This window comes from Centroberyx affinis, unplaced genomic scaffold (genome assembly GCF_046629955.1).
Source record: "Centroberyx affinis isolate AG114_WGS23_722 - 3 ecotype Tasmania unplaced genomic scaffold, CSIRO-AGI_Caff_v1 ptg003894l_1, whole genome shotgun sequence".
Classification (NCBI taxonomy): domain Eukaryota; kingdom Metazoa; phylum Chordata; class Actinopteri; order Beryciformes; family Berycidae; genus Centroberyx; species Centroberyx affinis.
In genome coordinates this window covers 365,244-386,760 of record NW_027281733.1, presented here as the reverse complement: position 1 = coordinate 386,760, position 21,517 = coordinate 365,244, and the positions used below count along the sequence as shown (strand labels likewise).

The window sequence follows — 21,517 nt, the reverse complement described above, 5'->3', positions numbered from 1 at the left end:
TCTGGCACGCGATGACGTGGCCCAATGAAAACGCTGGCTTCTCTTCCGAAGAGCCAATCAGACGCGCCGATACGCGTCCACCAGGAAGTCACCAGAGTGGTACCAAGCTGCTGCTGGGATGGTACATGGTTGTGTGTAGACAGGAATCACTTTTTTAATTCATTTTTTTGTGTGTGTTTTCTAAATGCCCCGTGGGTCGAAATGACAGTGCAGCGACGAGGGAATACGAAGGTTTCGGATGCAAACGGAATAGAGAAGAAAATCAAAAGGTAAGTGAATAAAATGCTGCTGGACTCTTGTGTGAAGCTGGGCAGGGTGAATGGGGAGAGTGGGATGTAGTGGAGGGAAAACCCAACTAAACTGTATTTGTAGAATATATGAGTTTACCCGCCGTTTTGTTTATACTATGACCTAAATTCCTGGTATGCATCCTAGTAATTGGTATCAAACTGATGGAAGTTATTTGAGGATGGAAGGTTTTATTGAAAATGTGTTTATCTTGGTGCTTGTTTGCCTTATGATGAGGTCATTGTTTACCTCCAGACCACAAACACCCAACAGTTGACCCCTCTGACCTGTGTTCTGTCCTCCTCAGGGGCAACGCCCTGCGCCAGGCCTCCGCATGGAGGGGGTCCCGAGGGCCCCTGGTCGTGCTGCTGGGCGCCGTGGCGCTGTGCGGGGCGGCTGCCTGGCTGTACGTCACCACGCGGGACAGCGAGATCACAGAAACACTGGCCAGCCAGGGCGAGCTGGTCTCCCCCCAGCCCCGGGTCTACACCGTCCGGTGCTCCGAGGACTACGAGAACTACAAGCGCTACCCGGGTGAGGCCGCCTCTGCTGTGTAAACATGACTCAGACGAGATAAAGCCAAGGTCCACTTGATAAATAACCTTCTAATCCAGGCGTACCGCTCCTGCTCTTGGATCTGATTCAGCCTGTCAATAGCAGTGAGTCGCTCCATATGAAATTAGAACTCTCCAGTCCAAAAACGTCACTTCTTGAAGGTGAAAACTGTGAAGCGGCAACACTGCTTATCCAGGCAATCTGACTAGTAGTCAACTACAAAGCTGACTGTCATTCCTGTGCATGGTGTGCTCTCTAGTGGTGAAAAGCAGCAGAAGAAACTCAAATGAAATTGACGTTGGTTTCCACAGCTTTCTGCATGGCTTTCAGGATGAAACCTCAACTCGCGTCATAAAGCTAAAGAACTCTCAGCAAGTGTAAATGTGGTTAATTGGACATTTTTTTACGTTGCATCATATTGGAACCAAAGTGCGCTGATTCTCTCAACTCCAAACCCAACTTATTGGTCGGCCTATACTGCAGAAACATCCAAGAATATTGGATAAATCTCTCATGTCTGCCTGGCGTCTTGTGACGGAAGAGATTTTAAAACAAAAACTTTGAGGCTAAACTTGGCAGAAGCTGAAGTTGAGAAAGCAAACGTGTCTTATTAAAAGCGGGCTGCTTGGAGGTCCGACCGTGCATCTCAAGTGTCTAAAGTCAACACAGTGGGGATTCAGGTTTAGAGCAATAAATTCTGATGGTTGGGAGGTTGGAGGGAAGCCCGAGAGTTTGTAGCGGCGATGGGCAGGAGTCCCACAAACTCCCTATGTTGGACTTCTTCTGCCACTTTCTCACTCTCTTCTCTCTTGCTTCGGGGCCACAAAAGCCTCCAAAGTCAGTAGAGGATATTGCATCAATATATACTGTACATCTCTTCTTTCTCTCTCTCTCTCTCCCAGGATGCACTCCTCAGAAGTGCGGCCGCGCAGTTGCAGACAGTGTGGTGAGCAGGGAGGAAGCTCAGGTCCTCAGGAGGTAAACAACATCATACTCTCAGTACTCTCTGTCTCCCTTCCCAGTCCTTTTTTTCCATTCCGTGTGTTCCCTCTCTCCAGTATTGATGAGTGACTTGGAATACGTTCTGTCTCCGTTGCACACAGGTTGGCGGAGAGGGGGCTGGCGCTGGCCGGCTCAGAGGGAGGAGTGAGTATATCCTCAAAAAAAACCTAAAATATTGTTAGAATAATGGTACAATGCACACACACTTCAGGCAGTGAGTCTTGAGTGGATCCGCTCTTCCTCGGCAGCATACTAAACATACGATACTAAGATCAATATGGGTTTGCCAATATACTGGGCCAATATTGACCTTTTATTCAGAATTGGAAAGTCAGTATTGTCCACATTTGATATGATGAATATAATTTAATTTGTATGATTACAGATTTCTTGTAAAATTGATCAATACTCCACTGGTTGTCTGTGGGAAGCTCTTAACCTGAATTGATACTAATGTGAAATTTTGATTGGATTGGAATTGTGCATATTGTCTTTGGTTTCAGTGGAGAGTTTTAGTGTCCCATGATGATCTAAATGCTGTTTCAGAGGGTTTTCCACCCTGCCAAGAATACACATCTGGGGTAAACACTGAATACTTCCAGTTTTTTGGGGATTTTATGGCATGAAAATTGTCAAATTCAAAGATTTTGGCCTTCAAAAACCCATATCAACTGAACCCTAGATGCACTTTGCTCAATGTTATCCTGACTCCCCACTGTAATTGCCTTTTCTTGGCACTAGAGGGCAGGCTGGTCCAATAAGTGGAGTACTGACTTGACGTCCCGCTCCAGCAGATAAAACGGGGTGTGATAGTCCTGTCCAGGGGCGTCTGCATGACCCTGGCATGCCCTACCCCCTGCTCTCTAGCCCCAGTGGGCCTGCTCCACAGCCAATAAAGAAACAGTTTTATGGAGTGTTAAGACACTTAACCAAAGGGAGGGGAAGTGACAGGGGAAAATGACTTATTTGCTGGCTTGTGAAAGACAGAAGTGTGTCCCAGGGCGGTGGACGAGCAATAACAAGTAAAGGGCAGAGCAAGCAGACCAAGACCAAGAGTTGAACCAGGAAATGATGCTATTCACACGCACAGAGCCAGTGAAATGTTTTGGAAAGGGCATCAACAGCATTTATTTATGAGCTGAGTTGACTGTCAAACTGATTTGTCATTTGACCCCTTCAGGCTTCCATACTGGACCTGCACTCCGGGGCGCTGTCGATGGGAAAACAGTTTGTTAACATCTACAGGTGCGCAGGTGCATTTTCTATGTCCTTCTCTGTGTCCCCACACACTTTTGCTTTGTGTGCTTCCTCTATACGCAGTGTAACAGACAGAATATACAGAAATATATTCAACTTCGAATACAGTTTGTTCATTAATCTTACTGATGCCGGTGCTTGCGAGCTGTCATCTGCAGGTCCAGTCACCCATATGACCCTGATTCATCACTGTCAGTGGAACCCAGTTGTATCTGGATTGTCTGCTCCTCTCTCTCTCTCTCTCCCCCCACTCCTCCGTCGGGGCTTCCTCATGCAAAGCAGTCAGACGTTCCCCTATCTGCTGTGTTCGGGTGGCGGGGGGACACGCCCACCTGGGTGATCGCGGCGCCGTGCCGTGCTCAGAATGCAAACGTATGCTAATAGATCCGATCTCCTCTGCTCTCTCCCCTCCCCGATCTCCTCTGCTCTTGGCTTTTGCCCGTGTCTGTGTTGCGTCTGTGCCTGTGATTGGCTGTCTGTGATTGTCTGTGACGGTGTGGCTCCAGGTACTTTGGGGATCAGATCGGCGAGGTGTTCACCCACGAGGATTTCCAGCTTTACAGGTGACTAAGGAGCCTTCATTAAAAATCACCCATGCATTTACTGTACAGAATAGCTTGGTTCCAAAATGAGATACCCACCATTTGGAAAAAAAAGTGACACATACTCTTACAAATACCCCGAATGAATGATGGTACCTCTCGGATTCAAAAAGATAACAAGTAACAGCAGCACATAAAGGATAACTCTACTCATAAGGTCTTTTACAGTAAATCTTATGATCCATCTGACACCTTTATGGCACCATGAAAAGGCAACAAACCTGCCAGCAGGAACTGGAACGAACCATTTATACATGCACAGATAAATTATAATATATGACAAGAAGATGTAACTGATGCAATGCGATACTGACCTTTTACTGAAAATCATATATCAGCCATTTAGTGTAATCTAGCTCTGATATGATGGATATGATGTGGTTTGTTTGATTACATATTTATTGTAGAATTAAACTACAATGGTTGTCTATGGGAAGACCTTAACCTGAGTTTATTCTAATGCAACATTTTTGTTGGATTCCACATAAGTATGCATGAATATGATGATGATGATGAGTGTTTTAGTGTCCCATGGGCTTCTCCACCCTGCCAAGAATCAAATTTTACAGGGGAACACTGAATCCATCCATAATTTTTTGGAGTTATTTGGCATGAAAATGGCTGTATTTAGGGATACTGAAAACCAAATAAATACATAAATGAATAGCAGTTTCAGTCCAAAAGTATTTGTATTGGCATCAACCTTCAAAAACCCATATTAGCCGAACCATAGGTGAGACATCCTCTAGGCGAAAGTTGCCTGATGCATCACAGTAAATAAAACATAAATCATCAGCTCAATTCCTAGTTCCTTAACACATGAAAGCACATTTCAGTCACTGCTGTGGTATGTGTGTGTGTGTGTGTGTGTGTTCGTCTCTGAATCTGAGCGGTTGTGTGTGTTTTCCACCTCTCAGGGACGTGCGCAGCCGTATCCAGGCGCTGATTGCCGAGACGTTTGGTTTGGACCGGTCTCTGATGTACCTCACCAAGCCCACCTTCTTCTCCAGAATCAACAGCACCGCCGCCAAGACCCAGCACGACGAGTACTGGCACCCGCACATAGATAAGGTAACACACACACACTCAAAAAACACACACAGAGCTATGATTCCTCTTACTTCGGATGCCATAGGTAAGACGTCATCCGCAGGAATCATCTCCGCATCTTTAAGCTATTACGCCGAAATCAATTTTTCATGGTTTTCTAGATTCCAGATCTCTGAAAAAGTGGAAAGCACACACAGTTCTGGAGATTTTAAGTCATGACTCTCACTCCAAAAATATACCCATATCCCCAGAAAATCCCCCCTTGGATTCTCTCACATTCACCTTTACCATCTCACCATCTTACCAGTTCCTATGGAGCCGCTGCAGCTTTTACAGTACATCTTGTTGAACCTGGGACCAGCGTATATAAATTCTTCAGTGGAGAGGTATTCCCCTTCAAGGCGAGTTCGTAGACGCCGCTGTTCTCTTGTATAAACCGTTCACGTCTCACAGCGTTGTTCACTCTCCATAAATATTCATCGGCCGCGGCTTCTTTGTCGGCGCTTTAATCTTCGGTCTTTCGCTTCATCATCCTAAGACGTTTAAGATGTTTTGGGATCGGGAAGAATGTGAAACAAGATCTTGAGGCAAGTTTCGAACAGACGGGGTGTCTGTTTGGGGAAAAAGAAAAGAAAGCTTCAATACTTTACATCTATTCAGTAAAAAAGTAACTAAAGGAATTCACAAGGGTGGGTTAGTCCAAAACTAAAGGGTATTCTACTGAATGGGACTTGCTTTGATGTTTCTTCTTATTGTCTTGCCAGCGGGCTGATAGACAAAATGAATCATTGCGTTTGACTCTGATGCATCGCAAATTAAAATTGACATCTCTGTTCTGTCTCTCTTGTGGATCCTCTGAACTTTTTTGAAAGAATTTCAAAACATAAGAGCTGGAGGCTTTATTTGTACATGGTGGGCATCACACATAAAACTGTTGAAGCATCTGTCTCAATATTGATCTGTTTTCCTTTCTTGTGTGTACGAGAGCGAGAGAGAGAGAGAGAGACAGAGGGAGAGATAGAGAGAGATAGAGACAGAGAGAGAGACAAGCAGTACATATTTGTTTTGCTTCTGGCATTTCTTGGAACATTGCTTGTTTGCGATTGCTTCGTCCTTTCTGTTCACAGTCATCTCATTCCTCGGCCATATTAATTTTCGTCACCTCGTCCTCTCCTCCTGCCCCTCGACAGCTGGAAAAAATTGAATCCAAAAGCACCCACTCTCCTCTCCATCTGTCTGCGCCGCCATTTTGGGGCTAATTGGCTAACCCGGCCCTCATTTAAATGTAAATGGCCTCTGACGTCTTTGGTGGTTAATTTTCTTCCCATCGATCATATTGCTGATACGGTGTCCTGGCACAGTCGCAGCGCAATATCAGAGAAGTGTCTTTTTCCTTCATTCACACCATGCAAATAATCTTGGCTACATAATGAAGCTGAATTTTAGATGTGGGGACTAATGTACAACTGCAGGACTTTCATTCATGACCTTGGCACACCATTTTTGGAAATGTTCCCAGCGCAGCCTGCTTGCTTTTATGTTAATCTTTGCTGGAAACTAGCCTCTTGACTTGGTCGATTTGGGTTTTCGCCCCTATTGGAGCACCTGAACGTTTTAAAAAGGCCTGACTTAGACTGAATTAGAATCCATTTGGCAGCACATGAAGGTTATCATATTGAGTGGGGCTGAAAGAAAGTTCAAGTTTCTGGTTTTGGTCTGTTAGCCTAGCTAGATAACCGGCTCAAACTTTGTTAAGACACAAATTAAAGTTACAGAATGCAACTTTTTTTGGAAGTCCTGTCCTCCTCCCCCTCAATTGGTCAAGTTCACACCCTAACACTTGTCACTAATCTTGATGAACTGTCTGACGAACACGTAAAAACGTATCAAACTAGCCAGCATCCTACCTGTGTAGCAGTATACAAGCTAGCTCTGCGTTGTCTCTTTCAGATGCCACCAGCATGGAAAAACCAACAGCAACGGTTTTTGGAACCGGTCTTTTCTGAAGCATGTTTATCTTCTCTGTACTTTCTTTTCTTACTGCTTTCCCCCATTGTTCCCTGCGCTGTGGCCTTTGATAGCCGCAACCCAGCTACTTATATGCTCCAAAACGTCCAAAACATCTTTGAAAAGCCAATTTCAGGCAAACAGGGGATTTATGCATGAGCATACAGGAAGACATAGACTGTATACACATCAGATGTATTTTTTGTTATTTTAATGTGGGGAAAAGTTGCATATTGTAACTTTAACTCTAGAAATAAATCCGAGGAAACTTCTAGTGTCCTCCAGTCCTGATTGGTTTGAAGTTGTTTTCAGCGATTCACCTCCCTCTCATCAATTCATCTTTGTCCTCCTCTCTTTGAATTACGATCAAGCGAGAGCACTCCCGCTCTGCACTTTAGCTCTCATAGACTTCACTCGAAAATTACTGTTCGACTCCTTGTCAAAAGACTGCCAATTCTGGTTTCCTGTCAGCTCGTCCGTTGGTGTTTGACTTGATGTATCGGGCCGTCTTCGGCGTTTCACTTCTAAAGCTGCTTACGATCCACATGACTGAGCTCATTGATTGGGTCTGAGCGTCAGTCATCAGTATTGTTGTAATTTGTGCCGCATAAATAGTCCAGCAGCACAGACCATCCATTCTGAACGAAATCTCTCCCTAATTACAGATTTCGCTCTCAATTTATGGCTTTGTGGTTGAATTAATGGTAGGGAGGTAAAGGCGTCAAGTTTTTCTTCTCTCTCTCTCACTCTATCCCTGTCTCTGCCCCTCTCTCTCTCAGGTGACTTATGGCTCTTTTGACTACACCTCCCTCTTGTACCTATCGGACTATGGATCTGACTTCACTGGAGGAAGATTCATCTTCATGGACCAAAATGGCAACCGGACAGTGGAACCACGAGCAGGTAACCACCAACTACACACCTAAAGCTGCATAACGTAGGGGCGTATAGTTTCCAGCATCTACATCAAGGATAATGATGTTTGACCTGCTGTGTGGCAGGACATTATCAATCCAGAGTATCAGCGGTAAAACCTGGCAACCAGCGGCTTCGTCTATATAAGCGTATTAACCGAGACTTCAAGTAAGTGATGTAAAACAGATAAAGAGCTTTCACTAATGCGGCTGTACTTAAAATTTCAATTGCTATACTCAGCTGTATTATGGAATCCCGGAGCTGTTAATGTGGAGCAAAGTGGGCATAATCCACTGTAAGTGGGTAATCACCAGTACAGACCTTTCTGGCTGCACACTTAAGGTGCAGGCGGATTAGTCTTCCACTCCCATGTGGTACCTGTGGGTTAGATATAATAACATTTTCATATCTTGGGTAACACTGGTAGTTCTGCTTATACAGTGTGCCGGTTAATACAGTATGTAGCTGTACAGATTATAAAGGTAAGCCTTGGTAACTGGTAAGGCTTTGTGGAAATGGTTTATATCTTCATATGTCAAAATATGTCTTCAAAACCCATAAGGTAAAAAAAAGCTATACAGAGTTCCCACTGGACATGGAATTTCTGGAATCTCGTGGAATTTTACAGGTGAATTCCACACAGGGAAAGTCAGGGAATTTGATCAATTCTCTGAGGAAGTCGGGGAATTTTACGAATGGGTCACTTTACAGGAATATGCCAGAATGTATTTTCCACCTTGTTTCACACATTTGTTGCATTAGATGGTGGTTTCGTTTTTTTCCACTGCGAGGCCAGCTGTAGTGGAAACCAGACTGTTTACCCCTTTAGATTTAATTTCTGAGCTGAAAAACAACATTGACAAACCAGGAAGGAATAGAATTTCTAGGTCATGGACGCACTCTGGCTTACTTATGGAAAAGTCATAGAAAAGTCAGGGAATTTTACATCAGGGCCATGTGTATTATCTACTGATAAAGTCTCAGATCGTGTTCCCCTGCTCTGCTCCCTGCTTGGCCTCTGCAGACTGCGTTGCTCCAGAATGAGGCTTTGTAAATCTGTTCAATATGGGACACTGCTTCTTTGCCTGTTACCTCTCCCTGACAGCATCGCTTCCCCTCGGTCATACCTGACAGCAATCCTCCTCCAGCTATCCCATCATCACTCTACCCTCTCCTTCACCTTGTCCCTTCTTTTTCTTTTTCCTCCCCCTCTCTTCCTTTGCTCCCTCACTTCCCTTTATCTCCCCCGATAGTCCATCATCTCCCGCCCGCTAACCTGAACTCTTCTGCTGCTTCTAATCGACTCGGGTTGAGCGTCCTGAACAGCGACCTGCTCCCTCCTCCTCTTTCCTCTCTTTCAGTTTTCACCTTTTTTTCTCCCCCGTATCTTGCCACCGCTCCCTCTAACTCCCGACGTGCCGGTCGTAGACAAGCCTCCTACCCAGTCAGTGAGGGACGCCGGCTGAAGGACATATGGTAATGGGGAGTGACTCCAGCCCGCCTGCTGCCTGGTCTCCTGTGATGAGCTTTTGCGAATCCCCCAGCCAAGCCTGCATCACTGAAGTGAGAATCACCGCCACACAACAGATAGAATGGGGACAGCCAAGTAAAGCCAAGTGTCTCGAGGAAGGGGAAGAGAGAGGGAGAGAGAGAGAGAGGAAGAATGAAAAGTGACAAAGGCAGGGATGGGACGAGGGAGAAGTAGGACAACTGCTGGGTCTTTCTCGTCCACCTTGATAGATTTCCGTCCCTCAGCGGAGTCGGGGCATGTTAGAGAATCTACATATGACTGATTCGTCAAAGCCGATGGTGAAACCGAACCGCCGTGATTACTGGTGTCACCGTGCTATTGTTTAAAGAGGTACATCAAGCAAGCGATGGAGCAAACAGCCATGCATAATACATCAATAGCTAGAATCTGTTATTTTTATCTACTTTAATACGCACCCCACCTCACTGACCGACTCTTGGAGCGGCACACTGGGCGACTGACTGACAGGTTTTGACTCTGTTAGAATGCGACCCTCATATCTGGACGGATGCTGAGTTCACAGAGATAATCACGGCTCTTTGAGGCAGACAGTGATGAATGAGGTGTAATTATAACGGCAGGAAGACAATCAGGACTCGGCTCTCCCGGAGAGCGAAACTCAGAGTCTATCCACAGTGAGCAGCAGGCAGAAGGAGGGAGCGCGGTTCAAGGAAAATGAGTGGAGGATGAGGGGAAGGAGGATGAGAAAGAGGTGTGCATGAGAGAGAGAGAGAGAGATATGAAAAAGTGAGGGAGCGATAGGGAGGGAGAGAGCAATGGGCATAGAGATGGCAAATTGCTGGGAGATAGATAAAGAGCAGATATGGCCAGTTCGATAGAGAGATGGCGCATGCAGCTGACGGAGGGAGATACAGTCAGTCTGCCAGTCAGGAGAGCTAATGGGGGTTAACCTTGGCGGCTTAGAGGACCGCAGGGGAATTAGCAGACCTCCAGCTGCACCGGTGCCTTAAAACCACCGGCCTGACCTTGGCAGCCGCTCTCCTGCAGACATACAGATGGGATCTGGATCTGATACTTGGCACTGGCGCCGGAACAGGAGGGGACTTTTGCCAGCCCCACTTTGGAGGCCTGGCCCCCGTTTTTAAGGTGCTGGGAAATAATGGGAAATGTGGTCTTAATTTGGAGAAACAGTAGCACTAACAATATCAGTGGTGTGAGATAGATGAGATAGATAGACATTCTTGCAAGTGATGTGAAGAATGGTTTTGAGTTGGAGACTTGATGAACTTTGGCTAGATATTTTATTGTGTAGTTATATCAGAACCACCATAGTTCACTAGAGTAGCCTCTTTAGCTTAAGATTCAGGAGTGGTGTGTGTAGGACCCAACGCTTCTGTCTATGTTCCTCCAGATCTATCCAAGGTATTCAACCCCCCTTGTAATTCAACCCCACACCGTCTACCTTGAACTTCCAACATCTGACGATTGGTTTTCTTCTGGACCAAAGAGACTCATCCTTAGTCCCCAAGGAGCCTTGGATGAGTCTCTTTGGTCCATCACACGCTCTGTGGGATTTATCTCCCTGTAATTAATTATGACTCTGTGGGAGGAATCTATACATCGACAGGAAGCCGTATTGATGTGTTGTGTGCCTTGTGACTTGTGTTGCATTGGCATCGGGATGAGTCATACATTATACAGCATCTTGTTTGCATTGAACACTCGTCTCCCTTATGCCCTATGAGGCCTCTGAAGTTAAAGACCTCATTAAATGCAAATCATGATCTAATAAATACACAAATACACTCTGGAGTTGTGTGAGTTGAACAGCAGGAGTGGGCATTGAGTTGCAGTGCTAACCAACTGCTCAACGGCAGCAACAGTATTTAAGGAGGTGGCAATAAATACAGAGGCGGTGACAAAAATGATAGTTAAAGTGGTCTCCATCTTTGGTTTTAAGCGCTCATTGCTGTGGTGTTTCTGCACCGCTCTTCCTAGACATCACCTGTCAGTCAAACAGTGTGTCCAGTACTGTGATGTCTTTTTCTTTGTCTGTTCAGGCATGGTGGCTATCGCTGCTCATGCTAAGAACAATGGAGTGAAATTGCATTTGACTGTTTTGAATGCATATTTCTCACAGGCCATGTTTGGTTTGTTGCTCAAAAAAAGTCACGCATCACTCATTACTTGTTAACTCATTTCCAAAGTAATAAAATTACATTACTAGTACTCACTGGTAGCATTGATTCCTTTACTCATATTACTTTTCTGTTACACATGTCGATTACATCTTGTCTTACCTTTAAAAAAAAACCCTTATGTTTAGGCACATCCTGTCCTGTCGTGTTTCACTTCATGGGGTCTTTAAGCCACAACATTGCAGATGGAGCAAATTGAAGCCTAGCCAAAGGTGAAATAGCCCTGTGTAAACATACATGCGGCGACAATCAAAAATAAGTTGGTGCTGCAGACCGGCTCACTGGGTTGATTGCTTAAGAACTTCCATGGAAGTCTATTGATTCCCAGTTGGATAGCTCTGGGTCTATATCCCTCCTTTGTGTAGCCACTAATCCGCTCTGCTGAAAGTACTGAATTTACTGGATCCTTCACAGTGAACACTGGGAATGTTTATATTGACAACTGCATGGGATTATTTTCAAAGTTCATTGTGCCGTTATCTAAAGCTGTGTGACCAATTCCGCCACTTGACAATGCCCTCCTTCTCTTTAACATGAGTAAAGCGGAACACCACATACTGTGCGTCGCCGCTCATTCACTCTTTTGTTTATGCATTTAGTAATTCTCTCTCTTATATTTTCCCATTCTTTGGCTTATTCAGAGTGTAAATTCTGTTACTTAACTGCTAGTGCTGATTTCCCCTGACATCCTCAGCTAATACCCTGCCAGGGGGATTTACCCTCACACACACACACACACACACACATACGCAGATGCACGCACAACTATAAGGCTTCAGCTTTCGCCGTAGGGAAGCAGAGCAAACAAATTGGGGCACACATAATTCTAGCTTTTTATTCATATTCATATAATGAGATAACCTCTTCAAAGTAGAAGAAAATAAGTTTGGTAACAAAACAAGAGCCTCAAAACTTTTTTTTTTTTTTATATAAATCTCTTCATTATGGGTTACGATTGCAGAGTAGCTATGTAAACAGTAATTCAAATGTCTGTCAGAGACGGAGCAGGTTGTGTTTAGAAAGACCCAGACTGGCTGGTAAAAGGCGATAGCTCATTAGCTGGTCCAGCCAAGCAAAGCCTCTGTTAAATGAACTGAAGTTGCCCTTAAGGAACCTCACCAAACTGTGTCTCCGAGAAAAAGCATTTGTTTAAATCGAGACAATCAAAGCATCTCAGTGGTAGTCAAAACTAGCTGCTGAAACACAATCTCTCTCAGTCCTGTCCTCATTGCCGCTTCTCCACTTGACATCAGAGCGCTCTCCGTCGATCTTTCCAGCTTCTTTCCTTCCCTTTTTTTTTTTAATAGCCATCTCTTCTCTCCTTTCCTAAAAAAAAGTCTGCTTCTCCCTCTCCTCCTCCAGGGCGGGTCTCCTTCTTCTCCTCCGGCTCGGAGAACCTGCACCGCGTGGAGCAGGTGACGTGGGGGACGCGCTACGCCATCACCGTGTCCTTCACCTGCGACCCGGCCCACGGCATCTCCGACCCCGCCCTGCCCGGGGGCGCCCACGGGTGACGGCGCCGCCCGCCGGTTCCCGGACAAGCCCTGCGAGACGGAGGGGGGGAGGGAGGGGGAGGGGAGGAGAGGGGAGGTGGAAAGGAGGAGGAGGAGGAGGAGAAGACGATTGTGAGCAATTGAAGTGAGGGCCAACTCATTCCTTCACGGTCTTGATTCTGAATGGATTTGTTTTTATATGTATAGGTTTTATGAGCAGCAATGGTATCACTGCACGGTCAATATCTTTTCGGTTTTCTTTTCATTCTGCGGGTGCCTCTTCTCACTGATTGTGCCACACACTCACACCCTCTCTTTTGTAGAGGTTCTGTCCTATTTTTCAGCATTCCATGTATTTTTTTCCTCCCATTTTTGTACACCAATAGCTTTTTTATTGCACCTTCATAATCTCTAGCATCGGGTCGGTGTGGGTCTGCCCAGGTTTCGACAAGCTTTTTCTCCTTGATCTTTTGAGGATGACGAAGCAGAAATTGCTTCTAGATACAAAAAAAAAAAAAAACGGCTGGCAGGAGGCTGAAGTAAGATGAGTTATATTGTGTGTCTCCTTTTTTTTTTTTTTTTAAGGAGAGCTGTCCATTCCCTCTTGAAGAAGACATATAAATCTGCCGAATCACCTACTGTATCAGCCCTTCATCCTCAAATCCCCACTCAAACTGGCGCCCGCATGAGCACCCATGACCCAGGAGGTGTTTTCTTCTGAGAAGAACCCTCTCCTTGTACAAGAGTGGTTGATCTTTCCAGAATGTTGCCATTTACCCGAATGAGGTCAGTGAGCGGTTTGAAATAAAATACAGAGAAGAGCAGAAAAGGCCTCGTCTTGTCTTCAAGAGTTCTGTTTTCTGTTCTGTTACCGTTTTTCTTAAACTCCAAGTTATAGTTGCGTCCTCCGTTTTGCAAAAAGTACAGTACACTTCAATATCTGCATTCATATTGAATTTTCATTAAATCAACCAATATTATACCTGTGCACGCCAATTTTTATTGCTGCTATAGTCTTTTGTGATCCAGACCCTTGTGGAATTGCTCGATTGATCAGACACAATAAGTTCTTCAAGAAGTTATTGTGCCAGCCTTTCTTATTTTCTGCACAACTTGTCAGAACAACCCACTGTCTCCATTCTCAATTCCGCTTTATAGATTTTGGAGGCTAGAATCAATCATGTTTTATGCATTGTATCTGCTAAGAAAACCCATCTCAGTCTTTTGGCATTTACCTCACAACAGGATTAAATATTCATGGCAGTTTAGATTATCTCAGCGGAATTTCTCATTATCACATTTTCTTTTGAGGGAGGCGGGGTCCTACATGTACAGAAATGACAGAAGTCGGCGTCAGCTTGGGTCCCGGCAATCAAAATAACATTTTGTTTACTCCGTTTGGGGGGGAAGGATTTCATGACATGCAGCCCTTTTTCCAGCGTTCATAACGAAACTCGTGATGAACTGCTTACACCGAGTCACAGGCAGCAAGCAGCATGTGTGATTAGGTTCAGCTGTCCGTTTGTGTCGGTTTTCATCAGCTGCCACACACCAACCCAATGAGTTTGTTAGCTGCACTCAGGCTTTATTTATTTCGACTTCAATCACTTTGGCTCTCGGGCTCCCAGAACTTGATTTGATTCTCATTTAGAGCCTCGGATGTGTCGTCCAATATTGTTTCTGCAGGAAGACGCATTACAAAAATCTGTGAAGTTGCAATTGAAAAATAAGTTAATTCCGAGAGTTTTATATGTCAAGATGGACAGCCTCCTGTTGCACTTGTGGTATTTCCTACACTTATTAAGTCTTACTGACTTGGACAAGGAGGTCGAACGAAGCGGCTGCATAAAGGTTAGTCACTCCTGAAAATGAACACACTGACAGCTACTGTGCCTCGACAGCACAGTATTGCTCTTCTCAGCTCCCAGGAGGTCTATTATCATTTTCATTAAGTGTGAAGACAGGGGTAGCAGTAGGCCTACATGTGGAGGAGGGCAGCGTGGGAGGGGTGGCAGTGTGTGAAATGAAGACGGAGGTGGAGATGAAATGGTAAAACAGCAACACAGGAGGATTTATAAGGTCAGGGCTTCATCAAGTGTTTCACGCCTGTCGTGTTTTGTTGCGGCACATATTTCAAAGTTTTGCATCTGTTGAGATACGGAGAAGAAACATAAAGCCTTTTGTAATATCTGTGATCTCAGTCAATGGCAAAGGAGGGAAAGTTGACCCTTTTTTTTTTTTTTTTGAACCCTCTTCAGTAAACGCTTCGATCAAGAAAGAGGATCCTTCAAAGGTCTAAACTTCAAAGCACACACATTACACCACCCATACAAATCAACATTATTATAATTTCTGTTTCATTAATGGATCGAGCTCTACAGACAGTTTTCATCATTTTTCCTCTCATAACTTTTCATAGAATCTGTTTTGCTGAACGCTGTATTTAACATAGTGTCGGTTAAGGATTTCCTTGCTGAAATCAATCTCATGAGGGACTCTCGCAGTTCTTTAAAGTGAATGGAAAGTGAAATGTTGAGACAGCACCCGTTTCTGCTTAATTGCTTTAACATGACCTCTCCTATTAAAAATATCCATAAACCATGCACCTCTTACTGCCACTGATTCCACATCCACACGTACGTCAGGAGGACATTCTGGAGCAGCCGGTGTAATCTGAGCTTTCATTGGCTGGTAAAATCCTGTCCTGGGTGTACAGTCAAGTCAGTGTGCTTGCCTCGAATTGCTTTAAAGAGGCTACACAGTATTATTACAGCGCCCTCGCCTGCCATAATAAACACAGACAAGGATATCAATTAGGCCTTTCCTAGGGTAATTTGAACAAATGATGGAGTGATAGGACAATGTGAGACTTTCAACAGGCTCCATCATGATCTGGCCTGTGTAATTAATTTTTACTGTGTGAATAATTGCCGCCACTATTGTCACTAGTCTGCGCCAAATGGCCCTCTAGGCCCAGTGGTGCCACAGATTCCGCCGACTGACTAATCCCCATTTAATGAAACTCATGTTAGTGTCTGCCACTATAAACAACCCTCAGACCACTGTAAACCGCTGGACCGGACCGCTTGATGTCGGCCCCGTTCCATTCCGACGTTCTGTTCGGCTCCTTTGCCACGCTCCTCTCTCTCTCTTCCTGTGTTCACTAATCTCAAAGGATTAGGTGAGTTGAAGGAAAAGCGGTCGCTGCAGCAGCTTCCCCCGACTCAAACCCTCCTGGTGCGGCTTTGCCTTTCTCCCCAGAAGCGCCGATGGCCAAGTAAAGGGCGGGAGGCTTAGGATGGAGGTTTACAGACTGCAGTTGTCTCAGAAATAAGTAGAACCTGGAGGCGCTCAACTCAAAATGCAAAAAGAGAAGGAGTGAAGTGCTGAGCCTCAATTAATAGTAGGAATATGAAGGAATAGCATACCAAACACTTAACTTTTTCTCAGTATGCATTCTTGTCGTAATATCTTCTTGACGTTAATATCTAACAACAGCTGGGAACATGAACAGCTGTCTGTCTCTGTTGATTGCGCGCAACCTCAAGAACAAAGCCCGTCTCAAACTGGAGGACGCTTCTCTGTGCTCGCATTCTTGAGAAGTTTGTTCTCTGCAAGTCAACTTGGAAAGAACTTTCTCCACAAAGTCACAAGTATTGACTTTGGTTTGATATCCAATGGAACAACCGACTGTTCAAGTCATAACCTCAAACTCTCACACAGGCTGTTATAAAGGTCAAGAGCAGGATCACCAGTAACACCAAGTTCGTTACATGCCTCTCGAAATGACGTTGTGGGTTGGTTTATGTTGGTAAACCAGGACCTCAGAGTACAATAGTGCCATTTGCTGTAAGGATGAAAAGTCTCCAGCTGCCAGACATTTCAGTTCGATGAAACACGATGTATACATGTGAACATTTCAAAGCATTGTTGGTAAAAAGCCCCATCCACAGAGGTGCCAGAGCCAACCTTTCATTAGGCGCTGAGACTAAATAGATCAATGTGTTGGACACAGTTGAGATGGATTTGACTGAGGTAAAACATGTATCTGGACATCCAGCGGTGTTTCTTTTAGGTACTCTGGTGGAATTTTGAATTCTAGCACGAACTGTACCTTTCTGTATATCTAGACACTCTTGTGGATTTCTTCTGGGGCTCCTGATTGGACTGTGTCCGTCTGTCCGTTCGTCTAATGTGATCTCTCAGACAACACTAGTCCGACTTTGAAGAAAATTGGAGGTATGACGCATTTTGGCACTGTGTTCTGGCATTTAAAAAAATTACACTGGTTAGACTGATGGGGACAAGACAGTTAAAGCTCAGAATTAAAGGCCCTAATGCCTGCAATTTATGTCCAACTGACAGCAAATTTGCTCCACACATCCAGTTATCCTTACAAATTATACTGATGGGGATGCTATACTTAAATGTCAAAATTTCAAACTTTGAAAGCCCATAACCGCAACACCACCGGTCCAATTCTGATGAAACTTGGAGGGATAGATCTTGTTGCTGATTGGACCAAGGGGGACCAATCATGGGGGACATCATGTTTACTGTTGCCTTGTTTGTTTTGGTTTACTGGTTAAGCTCTTGCAGTGTTTAGATGTTTTCAGATCTTAAATTTTCAGTTTGAGGTTATGACTTGACTCAATCACCACCTGTTAGAAATATTGGCTCGATCAGTTTGTTTGGTATGCTGATGAGGGCTGCGTAGCCAAAATCTGTTCATCGTGGCTGCTAAATAAAGACATAATGAATTTTGGGAGAGTGCTGGCTATTTCATCACGGAACAGTAATTATTTCATACCTGTAATTTATCCTCAGGGAGCGCGGTAGGCTATTACAGTGTGGCGAAACATAAAAGTGCTTCCCTCCAGCTCGGGGCCTAAAGAGATTTCCTCTGCTGGGGAGAGAAACAAATGAATCACTCCTAGATTTCCCAGGAAGCCTGAAAGTATGTGCGGTCATAAGCTGCTAAGTCCCCCAGAGACCAGATCATATCCAGGATTTGCATGGTGGAAATTCTGCAAAGAGTTGTCAGCCAAAAGAGAGAGAGAGAGAGAGAGGCCATTTTCTACATCTGTGCTGTGGCGATGTTTGAGACAGATCTTGAGCAGTACCAAGGGATTGGCCACAATGAATTTATGCATGAGTTTGTGACATCTGACAGATGCACACGCACACAAACACACACACACACACACACACCCAAAGTACGCTACCACCTGTGAATGTTGCTTGAAAATGTCACAGCTATGGATATCATTTAGACAGTATTCATAATGAGAAGAAATCTGACACTAAGGGTGCATTTATGTGATAGTGTGCATGTGCGTGTGAATGTTATTGTCTAGCTCTCTATATAACACCAGTTTGTGTTCGTGTCCCTGCCTGGTGAATCTGAAGAGCAACTGATTCTGAAGAGAGCAGATGCTGGTCCGAGCTGATAGACTCTGATAAATCAGATTAAAGTAAAAGGGCTTCCTTTCAGCGCTAGGGGCCATCTTAATTAGAGAGTTATGAACGCTCCATAAAACATGAGGCACGTTTACGCATCACTCAAAGATACCTGTCAAAAGGAACGGGAGGGCCGGTCCTCTCCTCTCTTCTGATATAATCTCTAAATCCTCATTGGATGCTGGTCAAACCAAGTGATCAATTATTAAACAAAAAAAAATCCATGAATAGCACATAAACACAAATTGATATAAAGTGTAAGTATGGTATAGTTCTAGCAGCTTAGTGAATGTGGCTAAAATCTAAGTCTTAGAGTGAGAATTCCCACTCCCACAGGTCATGGACTTGATAAATGCAGAAAAGAAATATTCTTTTCATGTCCATTTTTCTCAATGAGTGTAACACAGTGTATCTAAGTAGGCCACGGTTGGTGGTCTAGTCTAGTGAATGGAGGACCAGCGCACAAGCCTACAGCTATAACCGCTCAGCAGTAGGTGGTGTTGGCACTGAGTTTATCACAGCGGAGGAAGTTTGTTTGCCTCAGTGGGAGGGTGCGTGCAAATTCAGCGAAAATGATTGGACATGCAGGTGGATTTTTTTTTTTTTTGCCAGCTCCTGCCAGAGAACACCTCTTGTGGACAGACGGGCTCAAATCAATTCCACAGCGCTAAATTTAGACACTTTCCACAAAGCGCTGCACCGCCTGCTCCTAAATCAAACTGGCTCTACTCAGCGTGTCGAATGTGCAAGTGTACTGTATGTAATATGAACTTTAACCGGTGATGTCATGGAAAATAAAAAGGTTGGTAAACTATCAACTCCACTTGGTGATCATAAGGCAAACAGCCACCCATATAAACACTATTCAATTATACTCTCAATAATGCATTATTGTATCCTTTTTTCCCTTATAAAAGACTATATCTTCATATAACTTACATCAGTTTTCTACTTACCATGATGTACATTATGAATTTATATCATAAAGATTGATGTCAGCCTTAGATTGTGGGTAAACTCTACTTTTCAAACAAAAAGTGGGTAAACTGGGTTTGCCCTCCACTACATCTGTGGATTTTACCCACATGATTACATATTTTATTTAGCACTGAGGCCTTGTTTCTCCTCTATAAGCAACATTCAAGGTGAGGGTGATGATGTGACAGAGCTCAGTGGGGCTCAGGGTGATAATGGCCAGACATGGATGGGGTTACAGTAGGGTTTCTTTTGATTTTTAGCGGCTGGATAGGCCTGAAAGCTCAATCTCAGATGAATCACATTGGAAGATGGAAAATGGGAAAGAATTCAGGTTTAAAAGGGCGGAAACATTCTCTGAATCTGTGCCAATACTGAGCACAGAAGGATTCCAATCAATAATGCGCGTTCATCACATATTAACATGTCAATGACTTTTACGCACACAATTACGCACGTTGTTAAGGCGTCCTGCGCGTAATGGAGAGGTTATCGGGTTACCTGTTGCGGTTCCTAAAGCTCTCTCTTCCCTTCCACGCGGCTCACTGTCACTTCAGCGTCCCCATGGCCAGCGTCTCCGAGTTGAACTCGAACTGGTTGCTGGAGGACGCCGACTTCCCCCACGAGTACAGGCTGGGCGGCCGCTGCTTGAACGAGGACGTGTAGCGGTAGAAGCTCCTGTGCCGGTTCTTCAGGTACTCCCGGTAGTTCTTGGTGAGCAGCGTGTAGAGGAACGGGTTAATGCAGCTGTTGCTGTAGGTGAGGCTCGCCACCAGGTAGTTGATGCAGGTGTGCGTCTGCGAGGCCAGGCTCAGCGGCTTGGTGTGGTACAGCGGCAGCAGCTGCCAGATCCAGAAGGGCAGGAAGCACGCCCAGAACACCAGCACGATGGTGAAGATCATGATCAGCACTTTCTGCTTCGGGGAGCGCTTGCCGCCCTTGTTGATGACGGAGTTGCGCTGGGACTCCAAGTAAGTGCGGGCTAACTTGACGTACAGGTAGCCGATGATGAGCCCCGGTGCCATGATGCTGGTGCCGAACAGGACGGTCACGTAGACTTTGTAAGCCAGCGGCGCCCAGGTGGGTGCGCACATCCGCTTCACGCCCCCGTCCGGCGTGCTCTTCGTGGTCTGGGCGACCATGACCATCATGGGCACGGTGAGGAAGAGGGAGAGCAGCCAGACGCCCCACGCCAGGGCTTTGCGGTAACTCTTGGAGCGCCTGACCGTGTCCAGCGGCTTGGTGACGGCCAGGTAGCGCTCCGTGCACATCACGGTGAGGGTGAAGATGCTCGCGTGCATGGTGAGCAGGTCCAGGCTGAGGAGGATGCGGCAGCCCACGTCCCCGAAGTACCAGTCCTTTAGGAAGTAAGTGGACACCACGAACGGGATGGTGGAGAGGTAGAGCAGGTCCGCCAGGGCCAGGTTGATGATGGAGATGTACATGGACGTGGCGAAACGGATGGAGTGACACATCACCACCAGAGTGTACACGTTCCCCGACACCCCGATTATATAGACCACGGAGAGCAGCGTCCCGAAAGTGGAGGTGATCACCAGTTCATGATCCACAGTCCCGGAGCCGCTGCCGGCCCGGGGCGGACTCGTGTTTAAATTGATAGACTTGTTATTCATCGCTCCTTCTGATGAAAATCTCCGCGTGTGTTTTTTCCCCCCCTGGTCTTGTAATGATGGAGAAGTTTGGAAAGATGCGCACCGGCACAGGTTGTGTCTTGGTTATCCGGCTCTCCGCTCCCCGCCGCTGCTCTTTGCTCCTGACGTCACCACTCAAGATCTTTGAATAAAAAAAAAAATACATATAAAAAACAAAATGTTTAAATATCTAACGGATGCGTTTGTAAATATTTCCTAACTGGCAAGTTTGTTCAAATGAATGCGAGAGAAAATATTGGCGGAGATGTAGCGAGAAAAAAGAGAGAGAAATCATTTCTGGGCCACGCGGAGGGATCTAATGATTAAAAGACGACTAATTAAAAATACTCATTAAAAGTTTGGTATGTACTGACCATGGATCTAATATCAGCAGTCAGGGAGTTAATTGGGGAAAGGCATGCAGATATGCTGGACTAACCATTGAAAAAAAAAAATCGTTTTTGTATCTTTCCTTTTGCTCATGTTGGTGCTGCAAATGAGACTGATAGCGACGTATTGAACCAGCATGGATAATTAATGTTTTTTTCTTTCTTTTTTCTTTCCCTTTCCT

At 45.1% G+C, this 21,517-nt stretch overlaps 2 protein-coding genes across 2 annotated transcripts; one reads left to right on the top strand and one right to left on the bottom strand.

Moving 5' to 3' along the window:
• The first annotated feature begins 119 nt into the window (after positions 1 to 119).
• Positions 120 to 12,916, top strand: ogfod3 (2-oxoglutarate and iron dependent oxygenase domain containing 3). Its single transcript, XM_071541514.1, has 9 exons — positions 120 to 269; positions 596 to 822; positions 1,746 to 1,821; positions 1,947 to 1,989; positions 3,026 to 3,090; positions 3,609 to 3,665; positions 4,622 to 4,775; positions 7,541 to 7,664; positions 12,729 to 12,916. The coding sequence occupies exons 1-9, from the start codon at positions 202 to 204 to the stop codon at positions 12,878 to 12,880; spliced, it is 966 nt and encodes a 321-aa protein (XP_071397615.1). The 5' UTR covers positions 120 to 201; the 3' UTR covers positions 12,881 to 12,916.
• A 6,926-nt stretch (positions 12,917 to 19,842) lies between these two features.
• On the bottom strand, positions 19,843 to 21,075 carry LOC139662795 (urotensin-2 receptor). Its single transcript, XM_071541513.1, has one exon. It carries the CDS (start codon positions 20,926 to 20,928, stop codon positions 19,843 to 19,845), a length of 1,086 nt encoding a protein of 361 aa, XP_071397614.1. The 5' UTR covers positions 20,929 to 21,075.
• Between the last annotated feature and the right edge of the window lie 442 nt (positions 21,076 to 21,517).